General features: G+C 44.1%; 1 protein-coding gene across 1 annotated transcript in view; it reads right to left on the bottom strand.

Annotated features, from left to right (window-relative positions):
* The window catches only part of chrna8 (cholinergic receptor, nicotinic, alpha 8), a 202823-nt gene that overhangs the window by 137614 nt on the left and 39724 nt on the right, over positions 1-25485 (bottom strand). The window contains exon 2 of the mRNA XM_051702363.1: positions 20653-20792. Within this exon, the coding sequence (XP_051558323.1) occupies positions 20653-20792 (140 nt within the window). The remainder of the gene's footprint in view (positions 1-20652; positions 20793-25485) is intronic.

Below are 25485 nucleotides of genomic sequence, written 5' to 3'. Positions count from 1 at the left end.
TCTAGAAAGTTGTAGTGTAAACAGACCTTTTTTAATCTGTAACATCACGAATTTACCCATCAACACTGAAGCTTCATCTCAGTCAATAATCAACTATGGCGGGAATTACTAAGATTTAATTGATCAATTACTTTAAGTGACGTATGTTGGCTTTCTGAATATGCAGACAATGTATAAAAGAAATGTCACTTAATAACATTACATTAAGTGGCATTTATTTTATTAATTTTGTCTGCATATTCAGAAAGCCTACATATTTATATACATGAGTTTAAGGGTGCTGGAGTGAAGAAGCAAACTCAAAGTAGTGTAAAAGAGGGTAATACTGTTCCATCTGCAACTCCCATAGTGCAAATACAAACATCCAATAAGGTTTTAGGTCCTGAGACAATAGAGAGACTTGCTCAAAGTTTGCCATCAGAACATGCACATTTTTCTGAGTTTAGGAGAGTGCTTTACAGAAAATTGTAGCTCTGTGACATGTCTCTACCTGAAATCAGTCAGAGTTCAGTGGTTTTGAAATTGCTGTTGATAATTCTGAGTTTCATCATGCCAGTAAAGACGACTTGCGAGAGGCAGTTCTGAGAATACTAAAGAACATTATTGGGCCAAAGGTGGAATGGTCAAAAGTCACTAATTGTGTACAGAGGAAAGATGAATGTGTGAAGGAGTATACTGAGATTTTGTCAAGTGGCTGCAGCATATAGTGGTATAGCTGACACTTCTGAGAAGGTTCTAGATGATAAGGGACCACTAGGGCAGCTTGTTAAGAGACTAATTGTTAGGGCTGTGAGTGCTTATCTTTCCCTAGAAGTTAACAGCAAAGATGAAAGACTTTTTGCAATTGAAATCAAAATACACTATATTGCCAAAAGTATTCGCTCACCCATCCAAATAATTGAATTCAGGTGTTCCAATCACTTCCATGGCCACATGTGTATAAAATGAAGCACCTAGGCATGCAGACTGTTCTACAAACATTTGTGAAAGAATGGGCCGCTCTCAGGAGCTCAGTGAATTCCAGCGTGGTACTGTGATAGGATGCCACCTGTGCAACAAGTCCAGTCGTGAAATTTCCTCGCTACTAAATATTCCACAGTCAACTGTCAGTGGTATTATAACAAAGTGGAAGCGATTGGGAATGACAGCAACTCAGCCACGAAGTGGTAGGCCACGTAAAATGACAGAGCGGGGTCAGCGGATGCTGAGGCGCATAGTGCGCAGAGGTCGCCAACTTTCTGCAGAGTCAATCGCTACAGACCTCCAAAGTTCATGTGGCTTTCAGATTAGCTCAAGAACAGTGCGTAGAGAGCTTCATGGAATGGGTTTCCATGGCCGAGCAGCTGCATCCAAGCCATACATCACCAAGTGCAATGCAAAGCGTCGGATGCAGTGGTGTAAAGCACGCCGCCACTGGACTCTAGAGCAGTGGAGACGCGTTCTCTGGAGTGACGAATCACGCTTCTCCATCTGGCAATCTGATGGATGAGTCTGGGTTTGGCGGTTGCCAGGAGAACAGTACTTGTCTGACTGCATTGTGCCAACTGTGAAGTTTGGTGGAGGAGGGATTATGGTGTGGGGTTGTTTTTCAGGAGCTGGGCTTGGCCCCTTAGTTCCAGTGAAAGGAACTCTGAATGTTTCAGCATACCAAGAGATTTTGGACAATTCCATGCTCCCAAGATTGTGGGAACAGTTTGGGGATGGCCCCTTCCTGTTCCAACATGACTGCACACCAGTGCACAAAGCAAGGTCCATAAAGACATGGATGAGCGAGTTTGGTGTGGAAGAACTTGACTGGCCTGCACAGAGTCCTGACCTCAACCCGATAGAGCACCTTTGGGATGAATTTGAGCGACGACTGTGAGCCAGGCCTTCTCGTCCAACATCAGTGTCTGACCTCACAAATGCGCTTCTGGAAGAATGGTCAAAAATTCCCATAAACACACTCCTAAACCTTGTGGAAAGCCTTCCCAGAATAGTTGAAGCTGTTATAGCTGCAAAGGGTGGGCCGATGTCATATTAAACCCTATGGACTAAGAATGGGATGTCACTTAAGTTCATATGCGTCTAAAGGCAGGTAAGCGAAAACTTTTGGCAATATACAGGTGCATCTCAATAAATTAGAATGTCGTGGAAAAGTTCATTTATTTCAGTAATACAACTCAAATTGTGAAACTTGTGTATTAAATAAATTCAATGCACACAGACTGAAGTAGTTTAAGTCTTTGGTTCTTTTAATTGTGATGATTTTGGCTCACATTTAACAAAAACCCACCAATTCACTATCTCAAAAAATTAGAATATGGTGACATCCCAATCAGCTAATCAACTCAAAACACCTGCAAAGGTTTCCTGAGCCTTCAAAATGGTCTCTCAGTTTGGTTCACTAGGCTACACAATCATGGGGAAGACTGCTGATCTGACAGTTGTCCAGAAGACAATCATTGACACCCTTCACAAGGAGGGTAAGCCACAAACATTCATTGCCAAAGAAGCTGGCTGTTCACAGAGTGCTGTATCCAAGCATGTTAACAGAAAGTTGAGTGGAAGGAAAAAGTGTGGAAGAAAAAGATGCACAACCAACCGAGAGAACCACAGCCTTATGAGAATTGTCAAGCAAAATCGATTCAAGAATTTGGGTGAACTTCACAAGGAATGGACTGACACACAGACGTGTCAAGGAATTTGGCTACAGTTGTCGTATTCCTCTTGTTAAGCCACTCCTGAACCACAGACAACGTCAGAGGCGTCTTACCTGGGCTAAGGAGAAGAAGAACTGGACTGTTGCCCAGTGGTCCAAAGTCCTCTTTTCAGATGAGAGCAAGTTTTGTATTTCATTTGGAAACCAAGGTCCTAGAGTCTGGAGGAAGGGTGGAGAAGCTCATAGCCCAAGTTGCTTGAAGTCCAGTGTTAAGTTTCCACAGTCTGTGATGATTTGGGGTGCAATGTCATCTGCTGGTGTTGGTCCATTGTGTTTTTTGAAAACCAAAGTCACTGCACCCATTTACCAAGAAATTTTGGAGCACTTCATGCTTCCTTCTGCTGACCAGCTTTTTAAAGATGCTGATTTCATTTTCCAGCAGGATTTGGCACCTGCCCACACTGCCAAAAGCACCAAAAGTTGGTTAAATGACCATGGTGTTGGTGTGCTTGACTGGCCAGCAAACTCACCAGACCTGAACCCAATAGAGAATCTATGGGGTATTGTGAAGAGGAAAATGAGAAACAAGAGACCAAAAAATGCAGATGAGCTGAAGGCCACTGTCAAAGAAACCTGGGCTTCCATACCACCTCAGCAATGCCACAAACTGATCACCTCCATGCCATGCCGAATTGAGGCAGTAATTAAAGCAAAAGGAGCCCCTACCAAGTATTGAGTACATATACAGTAAATGAACATACTTTCCAGAAGGCCAACAACTCACTAAAAATGTTTTTTTTATTGGTCTTATGATGTATTCTAATTTTTTGAGATAGTGAATTGGTGGGTTTTTGTTAAATGTGAGCCAAAATCGTCACAATTAAAAGAACCAAAGACTTAAACTACTTCAGTCTGTGTGCGCTGAATTTATTTAATACATGAGTTTCACAATTTGAGTTGAATTACTGAAATAAATGAACTTTTCCACGACATTCTAATTTATTGAGATGCACCTGTAGTGTATGTTTTGAAGGGGAAGTGGTTAAGTACACTCACAGTCCTGAATGTTACATTATAGCACGTTCCAGTCATTCACTCCTCTTTTATGATGTCTTTGTGACTGATGTTTCTTAGAGGATTTAAATTAGATGTTTTTTCGATTGTTTGTGCATTGTTCTTAAGTAATTGAGGACAACAAATTCAGAAGATGCTGTTGCTGAAATCTGGTCACCTGCTAGCTCATTAACAAACTACAGAGACAATAGAACACAAACCACCCACAGGAACAGACTAGGACACACGGACCAGTGAGGTGCCCAGGAAGAACCAAAGTGCATTAGGCCTTGGGGGCCAGACCTGTGGTGAAGACTGCCTCATAGGTTTTCCCCTTTCAGTAGTTTATCCTCACCTCACTGGTCCATAGGTGTCAAATTTTGTTACACTGGGGGAAAAAACTATACGATCAACTGAAGTCTTACATAGTGAAGTATATGCATGAATACTGCTGGTTTGCTGCTTCTTTGTTTTTCTTGTGTTGCAGGTATGGACATATGTCAGAATGTCATTCTCATTGCCCTGCTGTTGACCAAGCCCATAGACATCCACTGAAAAGCATCATGAGGGACACAAAGAAACTTCTCCTAAGCAATTCATCTATGTTGGCTGTCAAGAGGACATTGGACACAGTGCTTCCACTTTTGAGCTACATGATTTTCTGTGTCATCATGTAGTGTATGCAACATGTTTCCACCTGTTGTTGTAAATGTGCAGCAGTTACGGTTTTAAAAAAAGAACTGTCATCTATAGATTCTCTTACATTTACCTGACTCTGGGATACAGAATAAGAAATATGTGCCTGTAACTATTTAAGGTTACAAGATTAAAAGATGGGGTGCTGAATGCCTATAAAATACAATGTATGCCTCCCTAAGTCAGACTTGATGACTGCAGCATGAGACAGCACCTTCTGACGTGTAGACTGATTCTTCCGATCTTCTACAATAAAGAATCCTGTTGAAGCTTTACCCGAGTCTCCTGGTCTTCTCTGAGAGTTTCCAACAGGTGCTTTCACACTTGGTTTGATTGGTTGGACCCAACCCGAGTTCGTTTCCTCCTGCTGTCCACACAGGTCTGTGTTCACATCATATTGTTTGGGTCTGAACTGCAGTCCGATTATGTCATCAACATGCATATGAGTGGTAGCTGTTTACCACTGTAACTAGGTAACAACTTGAGAAGACATCACTGTGTTAAGTGAAGTGTTAAAGTTTGTCCCTTTGGATTTACCACAAAAACTTGCCATGTACAGAACAACACATGTTTGTCTCCCGTGGATGCACTGAATGTTCAATAATGTGATAAATATTAGCGTTTGTCTGCATCAAGTCTGCAGATGCATTGAAAGAGATGTGAAGAATGTGAACTGCTGTCTGATGCCAATTTATTTGGAGACAAGTAGGTATGAGAAATGCATTATACCACAATAACTGCGATCGCGAGCCTGCAAAGATGCAAATGCTGGGGCCGTTGTGACAAACTAGCTGTCCCAAAGTTTATACACTTTTCCCCATTCAAAATACCAGGGAAAGAGTTTATTCTATCAGCGTCCCTGCTACGAAGGCATCTCAGGGTGCCCATATTTCATGCTTGAATATAATAAAGGCAAAACCATTATTAAAACTTCATCAGCCAGCCTCAGTTTTAAAGGAGTGAGTTTTCCCCTCTGCTGTGCCGCTGGTTCAAAGGCAGCTGCCTAAGCCATGCATTAATCCCTCTCTCTGCCTGTCTGTCAGCTTGGCAGCAGTTGATGGGCATTTCGAAGTGGGTGCTATGAACGATAAAACATGGTTATACAATTCAGTTCAACCCGCCTGTGTTCAACAGGGTTCTTCTGACAGAGGTTTCAGTTTGAGAAGCCCTGTTTTTGAGGCAGGAAATTCACTCTCTCTTAGAAAAAGGGGCAATAGAGGAAATTCCCCCTTTTCAGACAGAGTGCGGTTTTTACAGCCATTATTTCCTGGTCTCTTGCGTTCCATTCTGGATTTGAAGCGCTTGAATTTCTGATGAAATGTCAAATCAGAATGCTAACGCAAAACCAAATAATGTCACAAGTGCAGCCAGGGGACTGGTTTGTGACAATAGATTTGAAGGGCACTTACTTCCATATGCAGATTGCACCGAGGCACTGGTGTTTTCTCAGATTCGCTTTTGGGGGCAAAGCATATCAATTTTGCGTCCTTCCGTTCGGACTTGCATTGGCACCACGCACTTTCACAAAATGCATCAATGCGGCTTTGACACCTTGAGGCCTCAGGGCTTCTGCATTCTGAATTATCTCAATGACTAGTTTGTGCTAGCCCATTCGGAGACTTTGGCTGCCCAACGTCGAGATGTAATTCTCAGCCACTTGGGCAATCTAGAGATGTGTGTAAACCTAGACAAGAGTGTTCTGTTATCAAGGCAACAGACTCTGTTTCTAGGGGTGGAGCTAGATTCATGGACGATGCAGGCGCGCCTGTCTCCAGTTCACGTTCTGTCATTCCGCCGGTGTCTAGCGATGTTCAAAGTGGGACATGTTCTCCCTGCGAGAACATTTCACAGGTTTTTGAGGCTCATGATCGCGGCTTCCGCTGTCATTCCCCTGGGCATGTTGCATGCAAGACCTTTTCAGTGCTTCAAAGTGAACAGAGTTTCAAAGTGACACGTGGGTGCTACCGAACACTGTTACCATGGAAACGGACACACCTTCTGATGTTGGGCATTCCGTTGGGAAAGGTGTGCCACCGCAGAGTTATAATGACAGACGCCTCCTCTCGCCCCAGCACTGTACGCGTCTTTACGCATTTCCTCCGATCAGTCTACTGCACGCAGTGCTGCAGAGAGTTCAGGAAGATCGGGTTTGGCTTCTGTTGGTGGCGCCGTATTGGCCATCTCAAGTATGGTTTTCAATGCTGGTCTATCTCCTGGAGGAAGCACCTTGGGAGATTGCGGTCAGAACAGACCTGAGTACAGCGCGAAGAGAAGATCCAATTCACTGCCCTGTTGGTATAGGGTTGGAATTTTTGCAAGAGCATTTTGGGGCCGGGATTGCCCCGGCAATGCTTAAAGTGTATGTTGCCGCTATAGCGGCTGAGCACATGCTTATTAATGGAGTCTCTATCGGTATACATTCTCTTGTCTCGCGTTTTATGCACGCCGTACGCAGGCTTAGACCTGTGCGTCCTGCCCTCATTCCCTTATGGGATTTTTCTGTTGTTTACATTTACATTTATGCATTTGGCAGACACTTTTATCCAAAGCGATTTACAGTGCCCTTATTATAGGGACAATCCCCCTGGAGCAACCTGGAGTTAAGTGCCTTGCTCAAGGGCACAATGGTGGTGGCTATGGGGATTGAACCAACAACCTTCTGCTTACCAGTTCAGTGCTTTAGTCCACTATGCCACCACCACTCCATTTGTTGTTTTACAAGTGCTCTCGGGAGCTCCGTTTAAACCCTTGGAAACAGTTACTGATAAATGTTTGACTCTTAAAATGGCCCTGCTGGTGGCATTGGCATCGTTTAAAAGGGTTGGTGATTTGCATGCCCTGTCGATCAATCCCTCATGTATGGTTTTTGCACTAGGATATTCAAGGGTGGTGTTAAGACCTTGCTTGGGCTATCTGCCCAAGGTCGTTTCTACATCCTTTCGCTCACAGACTATAAATTTTCAGTCTTTCTATCCTCCCCCATTTGAGTCGGAGGAGCATGAAAGATTACATATGCTTTGCCCAGTTAGGGCACTGCGAATTTATGTTGACCGCACTAGCTAGTGGCGTGAGTCGGAGCAGCTGTTTGTGTGCTTTGGTGGTTGCAACAAGGGTGTTTTGGTGTCCAAGCAGAGACTGTCTCATTGGCTTGTCGATGCAATTTTGAGTGCTTATGAAATGTGCAGTTTGCCTTCGCCTTCGGGTATTCAAGCCCATTCTATGAGGAGCGTTGCATCCTCATGGGCTTTGGCTAGAGGTGCGTCATTGGAAGACATTTGTATGGCAGCGGGTGGTCCTCTCCGCATATATTTGTGAGATTTTATAATCTGGATGAGGGTTTGACTCCAGCTTCCCACTTTCTCTCTGTTGGAACAGGAGTAAGCTCATAATTTCCTGTTTATTCAGACACTTTAGCTCGCTTGTGCGCTGCTATATGCTTGCCACACAGGCATAGACAGTTGATAGCTTCTGTTCGCATGGCGTGAATGTACATCGCTCCCCAACGTGATTATGCAGCTCGAGTGATCTCGATAAGGAACGTCTCAGTTACATGAAGCGTAACCCTGGTTCCCTGAGTGGGAACGAGATGCTGCGTAAGCTTGCCATGTTCTCAAGTAGCTGTGTAGGCTCATGCCTTCCTGCAGAATTTCTGACGCTATGGCACAATGCGAGCGCCTTTATGGAACTTGTGACGTAGCTCCCTGGGGGCATCCCTCAAGCGCCATAGCCAATAAATTGGCGTGATTGTATAAGGGTCACGTGACATGGGACATGTCCCCAATGCGATAATGCAGCATCGTGTTCCCTCTCAGGGAACTAGGGTTCTCTAAAAATTGACGAGTGGTATTTGCATACCACTCCCCCAGACATACGGGTATAAAAGGAGCTGGTATGCAACCACTCATTCAGATTTTCTCTTCGGAGCCGAACAGTCGATGTTCACTGAGCTGAATTCCACGACTGTTCATTCATCTCTGCTGGATCTGACGGCGCATTTCAGTGGCTTCTCCCTCCTCTGCACTGGTGCACTGCAGAGAACGCCCCTGGGTGCTTCGGCAGAAATAAAAGAGTATATTTCTCTAAAAGAGCGGCACACACGGAACGTCTTTTTAAAGACACGTCTTTTTAAAGATGCCTTTCCATTTGTGTGTTATTCCTGGTTGCGGTCGTTATCTCTCGCCTTCTGATGGTCACGATTGCTGTCTTTCGTGTCTGAGCGCGACCCATGCGGAGACAGCGTTCGTGGATGGATCATGTACTCATTGCGAAAACATGACCATGGAAATGATGCGGTCGCGGCATGCCTTCGTAAGAAAGCAAGCCACCCCAGCGGCTCCCCGCCTCAGTCCTTTTACCTACGGGTATGAGGCCAGCACGGCTAGCACTGGGGGCGATTTGGGTACCCCAATGGGACCACCTCCGCCGGGTATCCCCCCACGGACCTCAAACTCAGCATGCTCGTCTGCCCCGATCGGGCTTCCGGATGAGTCCGCCAGCTCGTCTCACAGCGGGTTCGACCTCTTGTTCGGAGCCCATGAAGGTGATGAGCTCTCGAGCGCAGCATCGGAGAGCGGGCTCATCCAGTTGGACGTGGAAGCCTCAGCTGGGCTCCCCCCCTCGGGTATGGTCGCCCAGTCACAGGCTGACGTGAAAATGATGGACATGCTTTCCCGGGCAGCCGCGAGCGTCAGGCTAGAGTGGAACCCTCCGCTCTCCCCTGAACCCTCGCGGCTCGATGATTGGTTCCTGGGCTCGCGGCGCCGCTCACAACCACGCCCCGCCCCAGTTCCTTTCTTCCAGGAAGTGCACGAGGAGCTGACAAGGTCATGGGAGGCACCTTTTACTGCCTGGTCCCGATCTTTCAGCTCCCCCGCCCACACTACCCTCGATGGTGGGGTGGCCAGGGGCTATTCATCGATTCCCCCGGTAGATAAGGCGCTCGTGGTGCACCTATGCCCGCATAATGTGCTGACACCTGGCATGGGCACCCAAAGCTCTCGTCCCAGGCCTGTAGGTTTACATCATCCATGATGGCCAAAGCCTACAGTGCCACTGGACAAGCTGCCTCCACCCTGCACGACATGGCTCTCCTGCAAGTCCACCAAGCCAAGGCACTAAAGGAACTGCACAAGGGTAGTTCCGCCCCGGGATTGATGCAGGAGCTGCGCTCGGCGACCGACCTCGCTCTCCAGGCGACGAAGGTCACTGCGCGGTCTCTCAGGCTGGCGATGTCCACCTTGGTGGTCCAGGAGCGCCACCTTTGGCTCAACCTTGTCAAGATGGGAGAGGCCAACAAGGCACGGTTCCTTGCTGCCCTCATTTTCCAGGTTGGCCTGTTCGGCAACACCATCGAGGACTTTGCCCAGCAGTTCTCAGCAGTGAAGCAGCAGACGGAGGCTATCTAGCACATCCTTCCCCAGCGCGCCTCAAGATCCCGCACCTGCCTGCTCATCGCCAAAGGCATCCCCCTGCATTGACTGCACCGGCTCCACCACCCGGCCCAATGTGGAGCCCACCGCAGGAAGCAGACGCCACCCGTCTCACAGCCGGCCGCCAAGAACCCGCGAAAGGCTTCGAAGCACCCCTGAGACGGGCGACCAAGGGATGATGATACCCACTGCTTTGGAGCTGGTAAGCAGACCACTCCATCCCCCGGTGGAGGGCTGGGAGGAGAATCTTTTGTTGCCTTTTCATTTAATTTCGCCGCATGCCCAAGTGGCTGCGGTACCCAAGAGTTCAGCAAAAGAGCGATTTTCTTGATCCCTGGGTCACATACCCAGTGTGCACGGCCGTCATCACGACCACTGTCCACTATTCCATTTTGGCAGGTTTGGCGCTCCAGCGGTGGTCTCCCCGCCCCTGCATGCCCAGCTGTGGCACAAATCCACCCCCAATGTGACAGTCTCCATGGGTCACGAGGACAGGCCTCTTCCTCCCCATCCCAGGCTGTTCCGGGGGTGGTCACAAGGAGCCAGGTAAGTGCTTCGATGTCCCTGAACTCAGCACGGCCACGACACGGTGTGGCACCTCAGGCTCTGCCCCGCTGCGAGGCCCCACCCGCCGGTACGTCCGATGAGATTGTCCCCTTGGTCCCTCTCGCCTGGAGCTTGGCCAACTTGCACGATGGCTGGTCTGGACCGTCCGACTCGGCTACGCAATTCAGTTCGCCAAGCATCCGCCCAGGTTCAGTGCCGTCCACTTCACCTCGGTGAAGGGCGAGAACGCCGCTACCTTGCGCACGGAGATCGCTACCCTCCTACGGAAGGATGCGATGGAGCCTGTCCCTCCAGCCAAAATGAAGAAGGGGTTTTACAGCCCTTACTTCATTGTACTGAAAAAAGGCGGTGGGTTGCGGCCAATCTTGGACCTGCGAGTACTGAACCGGGCTTTACACAGACTCCCGTTCAAGATGCTGACGCAAAAACACATTCTAGCGAGCATTCGGCATCAAGATTGGTTCGCGGTGGTAGACCTCAAGGACGCATACTTCCACGTCTCGATTCTACCTCGACATAGACCCTTCCTGCGGTTTGCATCCGAGGGTCAGGCGTATCAGTACAAGGTCCTCCCTTTTGGCCTGTCCTTGTCCCCTCGTGTCTTCATGAAGGTCGCAGAGGCAGCCCTTGCCCCACTAAGGGAAGTGGGCATTCGCATCCTCAACTATCTCGATGATTGGCTAATCCTAGCTCACTCTCAGGATGTGTTGTGTGCACACAGGGACCTGGTGCTCTCGCACCTCAGCCGACTAGGGCTTTGGGTCAACTGGGAAAAGAGCAAGCTCCTCCCGGTTCAGAGCATCTCTTTTCTCGCCGTCTCCTCCTCTGGAGTCAGCAGCACCTCAAGTCGCTGCGAGCCACTCACATCCCGGGCGACCTCAACACTGCAGCAGATACGCTGTCACAGCAGGTTACCCTCAGGGGAGAGTGGAGACTCCACCCTCAGGTGGTCCAGCTGATTTGGAGTCGATTCGGGCAGGCACAGGTAGACCTGTTCGCTTCCCGAGAATCCTCCCACTGCCCGCTCTGGTATGCCCTGACCGAGGCACTTCTCGGTATAGACACGCTGGCACACAGCTGGCCCCCTGGACTTTGCGAATATGCCTTTCCCCCAGTGAGCCTACTTGCACAGACCCTGTGCAAGGTCAGGGAGGACGAGGAGCAGGTCGTCCTGGTAGCACCCTACTGGCCCACCCAGACATGGTTCTCGGACCTCATGCTCCTCGTGACAGCCCCCCCCCACGGCGAATTCCCCTGAGGAAGGACCTTCTTTCTCAGGGACTTGGCACCATCTGGCACCCACGACCAGACCTCTGGAATCTCCATGTCTGGCCCCTGGACGGGACACGGAAGACTTAAGCGGCCTACCACCCGTGGTGGTAGACACGATCACTCAGGCTAGGGCCCCCTCTATGAGGTGCCTGTATGCCTTGAAGTGGCGTCTGTTCGCTAAGTGGTGTTCTTCCCGACGTGAAGACCCTCAGAGATGCGCAGTCGGATCGGTGCTATCCTTTCTGCAGGAGAGGTTGGAAGGGCGGCTGTCCCCCTCCACCTTGAAGGTGTATGTAGCCGCTATAGCGGCACACCACGACATAGTAGACAGTAAGTCCTTAGGGACGCACGACCTGATCATCAGGTTCCTGAGAGGTGCCAGGAGGTTGAATCCCTTCAGACCATGCCTCGTTCCCTCATGGGACCTCTCTGTAGTTCTTCAGGGTCTACGGAGAGCCCCCTTTGAGCCCTTGCAGTCAGCTGAGCTTAAGGCACTCTCTTTGAAGACTGCCCTCCTGACTGCGCTCACTTCCATCAAGAGGGTAGGAGATCTGCAAACGTTCTCTGTCAGAAAAACGTGCCTGGAGTTTGGTCCGGGCTACTCTCACGTGATCCTGAGACCCTGACCGGGCTATGTGCCCAAGGTTCCCACGACCCCTTTTAGGGACCAGGTGGTGAACCTGCAAGCGCTGACCCAGGAGGAGGCAGACCCAGCCCTGATGTTGCTGTGTCCGATGCATGCTTTACGCATCTATTTGGATCACACGCAGAGCTTTAGAGTCTCTGAGCAGCTCTTTGTCTGCTTTGGTGGACAGCGGAAAGGAAGCGCTGTCTCCAAGCAGAGAATCGCCCACTGGCTCATTGATGCCATAACAATGGCATATCACGCCCAGGATGTGCTGCCCCCGGCAGGGCTACGAGCCCATTCTACCAGGGGTGTAGCTGCTTCCTGGGCCTTGACCAGTGGCGCCTCTCTAACAGACATTTGCAGAGCAGAGGGCTGGGCAGCACCCAACACATTTGCAAGGTTCTACAATCTCCGGGTGGAACCGGTTTCGTCCCGTGTAGTGGCAGACACAAGCAGATAAGTCTGGGACAGCTGGCTGGGTGTATCGCTTGCGCATAGCACCTTTCACCTCCCCTGAGCTGAAGACATGCTCTGTTGACTCCCAGTAGTGTTCACAAACTGTGTTCCCTGGATGATTTCCTCTGAGCACTGTGGCAGACGAGTTTGCGGAGAAACTCGCTGCTGGCTCAGTACATGTGCTAACTAAGCCCTGTACTGGGGTAGGTGCTCCGCATGTGCTGGTTCCCCATAGGTAACCCCATGCAATGTATATCTTCCGCTAATTTGTTTCCCTGTTGGTAAACTGCATCTTCCTTGTCACCATGTTTGTAGAAACTTCTCCCCCGTAGTGTAGGACCTACCATGGGACTTCTCCACATGACATACTTCCGACAAAGCTCGGCAAGACCATGTGACATATTTCCACTCAAAATACCCCCCCCCCTCATCTCTGGGCAGGGTGTGGTCTCTGCGGTGTCTTCCCCTTGGGAGGGAGACCCCCCTGACGTAGACCTGGTGGCCCCAGTCGGTTAATTCTTTTTTTTTGTGGGGGAGAGGAAAAAAAAGAGGATAAGAGGCCACGACTGGGCTAGCCTGTCTCTATCTTTTGGGCAGTCGACTTGTCCCCAAAGGGCCGTTCGACACTCATAACAGCGTTGGGGGAAGTTACGTGTCGCTTGGTGCGCTGGCTACGAGGCACACAGTGGTCTGCCCGTCACACACCACCAGTTCATGTAACACAGTTCAGCCAGTTGTGGCGTTTCATATAGGGACCCCTAGTGTCACTACATTGACGCAACGTCGAGTGAGTGACAGATAGGGAACGTCCTGGTTACTTGCGTAACCTCCATTCCCTGATGGAGGGAACGAGACGTTGTGTCCCTCCTGCCACAACGCTGAACTACCAGCTGAAATGGCCGGGACCTTGTCTCGGCTCCTCAGCACAAAATCTGAATGAGTGGTTGCATACCAGCTCCTTTTATACCCGTATGTCCGGGGGAGCGGTATGCAAATACCACTCGCCAATTTTCTTTGGCCTTTTATTAAAGACCAGAGGTGTTTCGGGCTCCCAAGAGTGACCCCTAGTGTCACTACATCGACACAACGTCTCGTTCCCTCCATCAGGGAACGTAAGTTACACAAGTAACCAGGACGTTATGCTTCACGTAACCGAGACGTTTACCAGTGCTCCGATAATGTCTTATTCGGTGTCATAGCCGTTACCGTCAAGCTCCAATTTACATTAAAGAAGCATAAAGGCACTATTAAAGTAGTCATTTTGACTCACGCATTATATTCAAAGTCTCTTGAAGCCATACAATAGTTTTGTGAATAGCAAAGGATGCGTTTAATAAGTAGATATATCATCTGCATGCAAAGCTTGCTTCAGTGAATGAGTGCAGCTCTGTTGTTGGCACACACTCATAGCACGCACGGCTCGTGAAGCTAATGTTTTTAGCACAGCTCAAAGTTCTTCCTGGAATGTTCTGCCAAAATAAAAGTTTAAAGTTGAGAAATGACGACTGAAATTTTATTATTGTATAATAAAACTTTATAATTTTTATTATTATTAAATTACAATAATATTTAAATTGACTGAGTAATGTGATATTCTATCACAACTAAAATGAACACAAAAGAAATCCACTAAAAAATTTATTCTAGATTCTAGGTCCACATACAGTGTGGGGGAAAAATGTGCCAATAGAACTGGCTTCATGTTCACTGAAATGTGTAGTTATAGAAAAGGTGGTTTCAGTGTACTCCTAATAATAACATTTAGAATTTGTTCAATTATTCCAAACAAAATCTAAATGTAAATAATCATTTTCGGCTTTCGGTTGCAGATGTGGCACATTTACCAGTAAAAGCAATCCAACAATTTTACTGCAATTTACTAGGTTTTATGTTTGAAAGTAGCTATTGAAATGTCAATACATGTGAGCCATGTTTGCACTAAAATGACTTGAACACTTAAGGTGCAGCACTACTTCAGAGACTTTAGCTCCTGGTTGAACTGAGGGTAGTTAGTGAATAAAACAGGTTTTTGCACTCAAATGTGTGCAGAAGAGACGCAACTATATAGTGAATCCATCCCTGTGAGTTTACCTTGTCAGGTCAGTCAAAGAGAGTTGCATCTGTTTTTGGACAGTGCAAGACTGTCCAATAGGACTCAATGAATAAACACTTCTTCAGTACTTGTAGAAAAAAATAGACATGTGTACTCTGGTAATGAGCAGTGACTGAGTATTGTGATCATTTTCAGATAAGGGGGCACATAAGTGTTTTTACTTTAAATTTAATCTTTCATATGAAAAAGCCATGGAATGAACCCGAGCTGCAGATGACAGGAGATTATCCATAACTATGGAGGGCTCTTCAAATGGAGAATATAATTTCATATAGTGAATATGATTTGATTTGATTTGATAAAAAGAGGATGTGACTCTAGCAATATGCACTCAATATGAGTAGGAAGTGAACAATTGGAGTGGAACTATGGCGAATCATAGCTGCTAATCATGGCCATATCTATACACCCCCCACCCCTTCTTTCTCTCGCTCTCTCTTTTCTTCTATGACCAAGTTCATACAGGAAATGTTTGGGATAGACAAGTGTATTTACTAACAGGTGTGATTCTCAAATTGTCTTCTTCATACAAAAGCTTACAGGAGCAGCTAGAAAATTTTCTGTATGAATAAATAACCGGAGTCAAGGCCCTGGAGGAGAATTTGTCTCACAGTATCCACGAATAACACTTGTTATCATAGTTGCAGTGACAAAAATAAATGTAAAAGATGGTGACTTCCATAATAATAATTCAAATCTTAATAAAAGGAAAAGTTTACCCAAAAATAATTTTCTCATCATTTACTCATCCTTATACTTCTCAAACTTGTGACTTTCTTACTTTTGAGTAAAACAAACAGAGATATTTTCAAGAATATATGATGCTTATATCCATACAATGCAAGTCAATGGGGTACAAAACATTCAAGCTCCAAAATGTAACTAGTCAAGCACTATGAAGTGTAATCAAGCTTTTCTCATGAATGTGTCATGTAAACTGTAAATGCCAAGATTTATGGTGGTGAGCGAGAACATGCCCATGAGAACGTTGAGGTTGTGGCTCACTTCCTTCTTCGTCAAGCAAGGAGCCACCGTGGCTGCTCCCCAACCTGGGCTGTCACTCAGCCGGCCGGGTTGGCAAGCACCGCGGGCGATCTGGATGTGGACATGGGAGCATTCCCGCCGGCTCAGCCCCCACGGACCTCCCATCCCCCAGCACGCTCGTTCTGTCCGGACAGGTGCAGGTGGTCTGCCTCAGATCGCAGCTCGCGACAAGGATGAGTTTTCGGTCGCAGCATCACAAGATGAGGTGGACGCTGAGATGGCAGCCGTGCTTGCCCGGGCGGCTGCGAACATCGGGCTGAAGTGGAACCTTCCACTCTGCCCTGAGTGTTCGCGGCTGGATGATTGGTTTCTGGGCTTGGAGCGCAACTTACGGCCATGCCCTGCCCCGGTGCCTTTCTTCCCGGAAGTGCACGAGGAGCTAACGAATTCGTGGAAGGCAACTTTTACTGCCCGTACACGTTTTGTGGGCTTGTCCACTCTGACTACCCTCGACGGCGGAGCGGCTAAGGGATATGTCGATCTCCCCCAGGTAGAGCGCGCCGTAACGGTGCATTTATGCCTGCAGGGTGCAGCCACCTGGCGCAACCGACCAAGGCTTCCTTCCAAGGCCTGTAAGTTCTCTTCCTCTTTAATGATGAAGGCTTACAAGGCTGTGGGTCAGGCCGCTTCCACCCTGCATGTCATGGCCATCCTGCAGGTTCACCAGGCCAAGGCGCTAAAAGATCTGCATGAGGGTAGGACCGACCCAGGACTGATGCAGGAACTGCGCAATGTGACCGACCTCGCCTTCCGTGCGACGAAGGTCACGGCGCGCTCCCTGGGCCGGATGATGTCCACTCTTGTGGTCCAAGAGTGGCACCTGTGGCTCAACCTTGCAGAGCTGCGTGACGCCGAGAAAGTCCGCTTTCTTGATGCGTCCATCTCCCAAGGGGGGCTTTTTGGCGACACCATTGAGGATTTCGCCCATCAGTTCTTGACGGTGAGGAAGCAGACAGAGGCAATTAAACACATCCTGCCATGGCGCGACCTGGCTGCCTTCAGGCCACCGAGGTCCCGCACCCCATCTGCTTCTTACCAGAGCCATTCCCCTGCGGTGCCGGCCCCGGCTCCTGTACCATCGGAGCCCGCATGCCAGCCCAGAGAAAATTTTTCCATCAAGCATCAATTCTGATACACATCAGAATTTTTTTTCCTCATAATTATAAAACTAAATACCATGCTTTAATGTAATGAACATCAGCAGTACAAATCAAAATGAAGACTTTGCCATGCCAAATATTTTTCAGCTCTTTGTTTCTCACAGTCCACCTATCCCTGCACTCAAATCCCTCCCGGCATTGTGGTGATGTAGAGTGGTGTGGCAGCTGCCACCCCCAACCCCCTCTAGCTGATCTTGAACAACTCATGCGTTCACAGTTTCACAGCACCCCAGTCATGGCTTATGGGCCTCTTGCCATCTGGGGCTGTGCAAAAGCAACATCATGGCAGCCATGATTTAACACACATGGTAAACAGATATTTCACAATTCACACAGTGAGATGGGTGACTGGAGATAGATTTCAGCATGGTGACAGAGCTCATGGGACAGCAGGAATGGGACAGTCATGCATGCAAAATTGTATTTTATTTCATTTAAATGTATTTATTTATTTTTAAGTAATGCTATCTGCATATGGAGGGTAAGCAAAATAAACTACTACAAGAAAATCTTGAAAGCGACTAAATTAAAGTTAGAAAACCTGTCACATTTGATAATTTTCCAATTACCAATATATTAGCACAATTAAAAAAAAGTGAGGCAACTATCCATATGCAATTAGATGCCCCAAACACCAAAATAATCATATTCAAAAGTTCACTGAGAGAGTAGACAGACACAATATAATTGGTAACTGTCACAACTGTCTTGAGACAGTGACTCAACAAAAACTCTACATAAAGAACTGGAAATAATTGAGAAAACTCTTGTATAATCCACCACAATATCTGTAGTCTGATTTGCCCTGATATGAAGATTAAGCTGCATGTTAATTTAACAGTAAACCTGAGGCCATTTCACAGGATTATCTATGTTGCAAACACTCTTCTGTCATGATGTACCCCTAGTCCAGGATGATGAGACTAAACTACATACTAAACTACATGATCAATTCAAGAGTGGTCTTGTTTACACAAAGATGGTGTTAAATGCCTTCCATGGCCTCACAAATCTATAGATCTAAACATCATTCATTCTTTATGGGAAAATCTAAAGAGCAGAATGTGCATTTTCATGCATGTAGTTAATATCTAGCTGCACACAGGTTAGATCCTAGGTCTGTTAGATGGCAACACTCCAAAAAGATATGAAATTGTTCTGAAGGCAAAAGGATGCCTCCATAATAAGCCATAGTATTTGTAGATATTCTTGTGTAAAGTGTGGTTCTATCAATCATTCATTTGTGTATGTTTGCAAAGACACAGAAACATAAAATTTTGGCAAATTGAAAGACCCTTTTTACATTTGAACAACTTTAGAGAATTTAGAAATCCTTTGGAGTCAGGAAATGAGTGAAGCACACATTAATTATTAATCTGTGTTTCACTCATTTGCTGATGCGTGTGTGGGTTGTCACAATTGTCCTGAAACTTCTGATTCTTTGAATTATAAAATGTAAAGTATAAAATATATGTGAAAATGTGAAGTATAAAGGTATAAAAAAGGAAAAAGTATAAAAAAGTATCAAATATATGTGAAACTTCACAAATATTTTAAACGTTTTACTTTTTTATACTTATATATATATATATATATATATATATATATATATATATATATATATAGTTTCACATATATTTTATATTTGTTGATAATACAAAAAATGGAAATAATCATCTGAATGTGATTTATACCTAAATATTTAAACATTTTTCTCAGACAAAGTTTCAATGTTATTTACTGATAAAGAAATACCCACTATGGCATTATGTCGGAGTATTGAACTCGTTCATCAGCGACTGTATTCTCGTTCCAGTAGGTTCTGGGAATTTTTGTTCTGAGCAGATGTCAAAGGATTCATGAATATCTGTACATCTCTAATGTTATAATTACATAAAGTGCTTACATTTTAGATGCTGTGAATATGTTCATATTGTACATTTCAGTGTCTATTAAAACCTTTTTTTTAAATGATGTGCAAATGTTATGTACAAATATATACGAACACTAATGAGATCAACCTCAGTTTGTTTTTTAATATACACATATTGTGTGCAGGGTTGGAAGGGTTACTTTTGAAATATATTCCACTATAGATTACAGAATACATGCTGTAAAATGTCATTTGTAACTTATTTCATTAGATTACTCAAGGTCAGTAACGTATTCTAAATACTTTGGATTACTTCTTCAGCACTGGTAGATTTTTTCACTTGTTTTGACTATAAAAACTCAGCCAGTACAGTAAGACAAAATACACATGTTAAAAATACATTCTCTGAAAAATCTAAATATCTTATGCAGATAATCAAATTGATCTTGTTTTAAGGATTTTTAGATATTTTTACAGGAAACCAATACAAAAATTATTATCAAGAATACAATTTTTGCCCTAATATCAAAGGTCTTAGAAAAAAAGAAATTATGATCCAACGTGAATTTTCTTGATAAAAAAAAAAATATGATCTTGCCTGGTAACGTGCATGTAAAATGGCTAGAAATAGCATTTTAGCTTAGCGTAAAGCTGACAATTTACACAAGGTTTATTTCAATTTCTTCTGCTCCAAACTTACTTCAAACTTACTTCTCTGTCTGCTCGTATGAATGTAACACATCATAAGAAAGTGTTTCACCGCTGTTCAAATGCACTTTGGATCACATAATTTATATGTATAGATGTTTTCCATCTGAAAGGACTAAATATTAAATGAAACAAATGACAATAAAATGCAAAGTAATCTCTTCAGTAATCAAAATAATTTTTGAATGTAACTGTATTCTAATTACCAATTATTTAAACTGTAACTGTAGTGGAATACAATTACTTATATTTTGTATTTTAAATACGTATTCCCATTACATGTATTCCGTTACTCCCAAACACTGATTGTGTGATATTGTTTTCATTACACTTTACACGTTTCCATTAATTTTTTCCACCTTATTCATTGCGTACATATTTATGTGACTGATATGCATGCATTGTCAAGGATAACTGCTACTGAGTCAAACTGTCTTATTAATGTTTCATCTGGATCTTTTCATGCTCAGGGCCCCCTGCTGTAATGAACCATCAACATATGTATTCATCTGGCATATAAAAAAGGGAGAGAGAAAAATGAAAAGGAAAAAATGTGCTGCAGTGTCTTTCACAACACTTTCTAGACAAGATCAGCTTCATGTTATCTCTTTTCACTTGGCTCTTTTCCTGGTCTTCTTGTGTCTCATTCTGCACATTCGGTGAGCCCCTATTTATAATGCTGAGTTTGAGAATGGCTTAAACAATATTCATATTAGACCTCACAAAGATATGTAGTAGATCAGTCCATGAGAGTAAGATTCTAGAACACAGAGAGCAAGATTTTCATATTTAAAGATAATAGCAAAGTCATAAAAACTATTAAATAAATGAATAAATGGAAATATGTCAATCAAACTGAAATAAGTGAGTGGATGTGGTAGCACTGGATGGATCCAACTGCAAATCTACAATGAACAAATTTGCAAGTGGCAGACACATGGTGTGATGCAAACCAGAATCATGAAAGGACGTCACATAATCACATAAAAGAGAAGCAGACACAGATAATTACCACATCTATGATTTGAAGCAGTGTGAGTCCCAAATCCACCACTATGGGTGCAGAATCATTGAGCACAGGCCTTTCCAGTCTGTTATAGTTCTCCATCAACTCCTTATACAACTTCCGCTGATATTCCCCCTGTGACGAGTCTACAGAGCGAGAGAGAGAGAGAGAGAGAGAGAGAGAGAGAAGAGAGAGAGAGAAAGAAAGAAAAGAAAGGAAAGAATGTTAACACCCAATGCACGAGAGGCAGATGGTTTGGGGTTAAATTATTTATTAATCATTTCACAGATTTGATTGCCTCAGGCTCAGTAAGTGAGAATAATTCCTTGAGGGACATTGTTGCTGTCCTTTAGATAAAAACACACAGAAGGGACAGTCTGGAAGAAAAAGGGAATATTAATGTAAATCTACAGGGTACCAACCATTAAAATATTAATAACTGACTCCCTCCTGCCAAAATGGACTTGAGTCCCCTGATGTGTACAAATGGGATTTACTCAAATTTAAGAAAATTATGCAATAGAGAGATGAAATAGAAAATGTGTTCAAATTAATGGATGACATAATATAGGTAGTCCAGGATGATTCAGTGTGGATAATACAATTTTCTTGGAACATCTATGATGATGTCTACATTACCAAGCGAGAGGCATCATTCACACTCTCCTGACTCTGCATATGAGGAAATTATCATGATAAAAAGAGCATTTATTCCGTGTATCTGTGAGTGAGGTTGTGTGTCTGTGACGAGAAACTGGGTGAACAGATGAGGTTTTTAATGTTAATGCTCTGTCTCGTTTAAATCAACAAAACCTACATCCCTAAACTAAACCTTAAACCTAAACCTAACCAATAGTGTCTTAAAAACCAAATGTGTGATGAAAAATAGATATATTTTTAAGGTTAATGCACTATCGAGTTTTAAATAAGGAAAAACCCAAGTCCTTACCATAAACACCTAAACCTAATAGATTGGGTTATAAAAGCAAATGTGAGGTGAAAAAACACAATTGCTGAAGCACCCACATCATAATGTGTTGCTTCTATTACACTTTAGGCTCATAGAGGTATGTCGACTTGTGTGCTCTGCTGGACTCCTAACCAGGTCCTCCGTGTTGCAAGTACAATGATAGCACATGTACATCACCCAGATGTCTATTTGATGTATGTGTTTACATCTGGAGGACATATTTTTAACATTATTTGCTCATCTGCAAAACATCTAAGATGTATGTCAATAAGTATGTCTCGGATGTCAATAAAACATTCAGCAGATGTCTTTGAGATGTTTATGATTTAGAATGTTTGTAAATCTGAACTTTTTAACATGTCTCAATACCTGTACTGTAGTAAAAGTGTGTCAATGTCATAGATAGCATTGTGTGAGGAACAGAGCGAAAAGTTGTGTTTATGAACAGGTAATCTGCCATTTTACTTGTGATTTTTGTGAAAGGGAATAAAAGTCACTGTTGTTTTAGTGCCTGTAGTGTTTATTTAATCAGAAAACTGCCACAATACGTAGAATGAGCCACATAAAAGTCATTGTGCAAAAATGTAGTTATAGAAACATGATTCTCTTATACCAGGTTGCGTATGTAACAGTGGTGTAGCCACAATTGTGCCAGGGTGTGTAAATGCCACCCAAAACATCAGCTTGCACACCCAAATTAAAAGAGTGTTGTTTTTTCTTTTTTCTTTTTTCTTTTGTGTATTTTTATTCAATATTCCCATACAGTGGAAATTGTCACTCCATCTGCAGTTTGTGTCTTCAGCATATTTCAGAAAATAATTATGAATTGTTCCAAAATAATCTAATAGATTTGTGATAGATTTCAGTTTTCATTACTAAATATATTAAATATAAGTGTAATATTTGGATACATTAACAGGCCTGCCTACTCCATTGACATTAAAAAAAAATTATAATGTAACATGGGCTGAAAAATAATTTTGAGCTAAAAAGACACTAATGAATGCTTGTTAACAGTCACTTTATTGTGCTTAAGTTTCTTGCACGCCCTGATTTCCCATGGCACACCAAGAACCTTGTTTCTGGCTACACCACTGGTATGTAACAGTGAGAGAGATTTATTTTGTGAGTTTGTTCGTGTGTGCATGTGTGTGATGGTATGTTTACTGCAAATGTGTTGTATGTGTGATATCTTAATTAAGCACTCCCCTGCTACCTCATGCCTTATCGGAAAACACTTCCACAAGCAGCTCACAGCAAATCTTTTCAATATGAATCACTGTTTTGAATGAATACACAACTCTCTACATTCTGATGCAAGATGTGCTTCTCAAAAGTGTCAGAAATACTACCCAAAAAGCATGCTGTGGCTTTTTATTGTGACTTCTATATAACTTCACTGGTGTTAAAAATAGGTGTTGGTATTCATTGTCTTAATTAACTTCAGTTCCAGAAGAAAAAAATATGCTAATTTCAATTTGTATGTTGGGCCTCATGTATTCAGATAGAAGACAAAGGCAGGCCTAACACAGTCGTAAAATCTAACTCAGGCCCACATACCAAGTCATAAATCTTACTGATAAAAATCGCGCCAAAATCAAACAAAGGGAGTCCAAAACAGACTACAAATCCCATGAAGCCTTGCTCACTAAAGGATCGAACTCTCAACTCCTATTGGATGCAGAACGCACCTCAACCATCACATCATCAGGAGTAGAAATACCTCTGAAATGCTTCCTGGATTTGTTTCCAGCAACTTTGCTTGCCGTGTGTAGACGCAGCTCATCGCTGCTCTCAGGTGTAGCCTCGTGGCACAAGGAAGTAATGTACGACTTGAAACTGTGGCCATACAATCTCCATCTCACTGGACGAGTTGAGATTACTCTGTGTTCCACCGAACACTCTAACGGATCTGAAGGAGGCTGCCGAGCAATCCGCATCTTCATCCGTTTGCCTGCAGAAGTGAAGAGATTAAAAATTTCTCTTCCATCTTCAATCAAGTCGACATCGCTGATTTCTCCGCCAGCCCGCCGAGAATCAGCAGCCGTACCGCCCGCCGACAGAGCAAGGAAACAGCCTCCCGTCATCACCCGAGCCTCGAGGAACTGAGTCGGAGTTAAAGGACGGATGAACACACTTTCTACGTCCTCATACGATTCAAGTAAGAGGTTTATGTCCGGGCAGAGATAGAATATTATAGTGTGTTATTCTTGTGTATCAAGGTTATTGCTTTTACAGTTTATGGACCACCGAGTCCGCTCATTGCGGCTAATACTCAAGGTATTAATTATCACGAACAAGATCTTTTTTTTTTGTAGTCCAACCACATTGGACTGTTGTGCATTTCCACCATCGCGGGTGAGACTGGCACACCCAGTTTAATGGAGTTTATCCATTAAAGAATCAAAGACTGCGGGACGGTTTACGAGCCGTCCATCGCGTCTCTGAGTGATAAACTAACAGCTGCTTTCTCTCCCACGATCGCGAAACCGGCTTTGGGGCCGTCAATTTATTCTCTCTCTCTCTCGTACTAACCACACACACACACACACGACCCCTCACAAACATTCTCGCACACATTTTTGGCTAGTAGATAGCTTCGTGATTAAGCTCAGCTTTGTCCCTAAGCTATCGTACAAGCAGATACACGCAGTAACTGGTAGACGCCATTGACTGGTTTCTCTCCGCCCACATTCGCGGCCATATTCTCTGGCCGGAAGTCTCACGTGACATACTCTCCATGAGAGCCACGTCCGCCATTTTGTGCGCGTCCCTCCTTACACACAAACACACACACACACACACACACACACACACACACACACACTCTCTCTCTCTCACACACACACACACCCTCATGTGTTATAGGATTACTTTGGTTTCCATATCTAATCATATCACTGTTTAGTTTGTAGTTGGAAGTTTATTGACTGCATTGTATTGATTATTAATTGATATTACTGCATAAATAAACTTTGTTATATTTCAAAGAGAAGTGTTTTGGTTTGTTTTGTATACATCTGTGTCACATGCTGACGGGATGTCAGTGCTCGGATTCAAGCCTTCATTCATTGTTTTTTTTCCGAAAAACGATATTCTTCGGATGTCAATTTTCCTAAGAAAACAATCTAATATTGAGACTGTTATACTATCTGGTTATTAGTCCCTGATTCCAGGGTGGTGCCCCATCAATATTAATCCTTATTAATATTCTATTGATTTTTGAAAATTGATAATTATCTTTGATGATTGTTGAATTTGAAGGATCAATAAGCTAGTGTTAATTTTAATGTTTCATCGATGTTAATAATTAATAATTGTCTTTGATAATTATTAATTATTGCTAATAACCAAACCCGCTCCTAAACGTAGCACATTTAACAGCCTAAATCTAGACTGGGGTGCTAATAAAATAAAATAAAAACGGTCTCCTGCAAATAGTTTTGAAAGACAAAGTAATTGCAATAAATCACAGAACAAAATAAAAGTCTTTAAATTGCTTTTTAATTACAATTTGGAAATGATTGGTTCGGTAATAGTGTCACAGACACACATACACCAAACACAGCATTGAGCGCTGACAATGGAGGAAGCAACAGATGATTTAAAGCTGAAGTACGTAATTTCTGTGCCACCAAACGGAATTGCAAAAATAAACTTTCTGAATAGGTCCCCTGTCTGCCGTTGAAAAAAAAGAAATAAAAAAATAGAAATGGGGGGGGGGGGTGATTGGGGTGGGGTGGAATAATAGGGTTCAAAACAGTGTTACTATGAATGCAAACTTTAATACAGTGAAAAGATACTATTAGCATAACATAAATATATATAAATAAATAACAATTTCCAACATTATTTTGAATGTCCATGTA

This window comes from Myxocyprinus asiaticus, chromosome 7 (assembly GCF_019703515.2).
Source record: "Myxocyprinus asiaticus isolate MX2 ecotype Aquarium Trade chromosome 7, UBuf_Myxa_2, whole genome shotgun sequence".
NCBI lineage: Eukaryota > Metazoa > Chordata > Actinopteri > Cypriniformes > Catostomidae > Myxocyprinus > Myxocyprinus asiaticus.
Note: the sequence above shows the minus strand (reverse complement) of the source record. Positions and strands in the feature narration are given on the sequence as shown.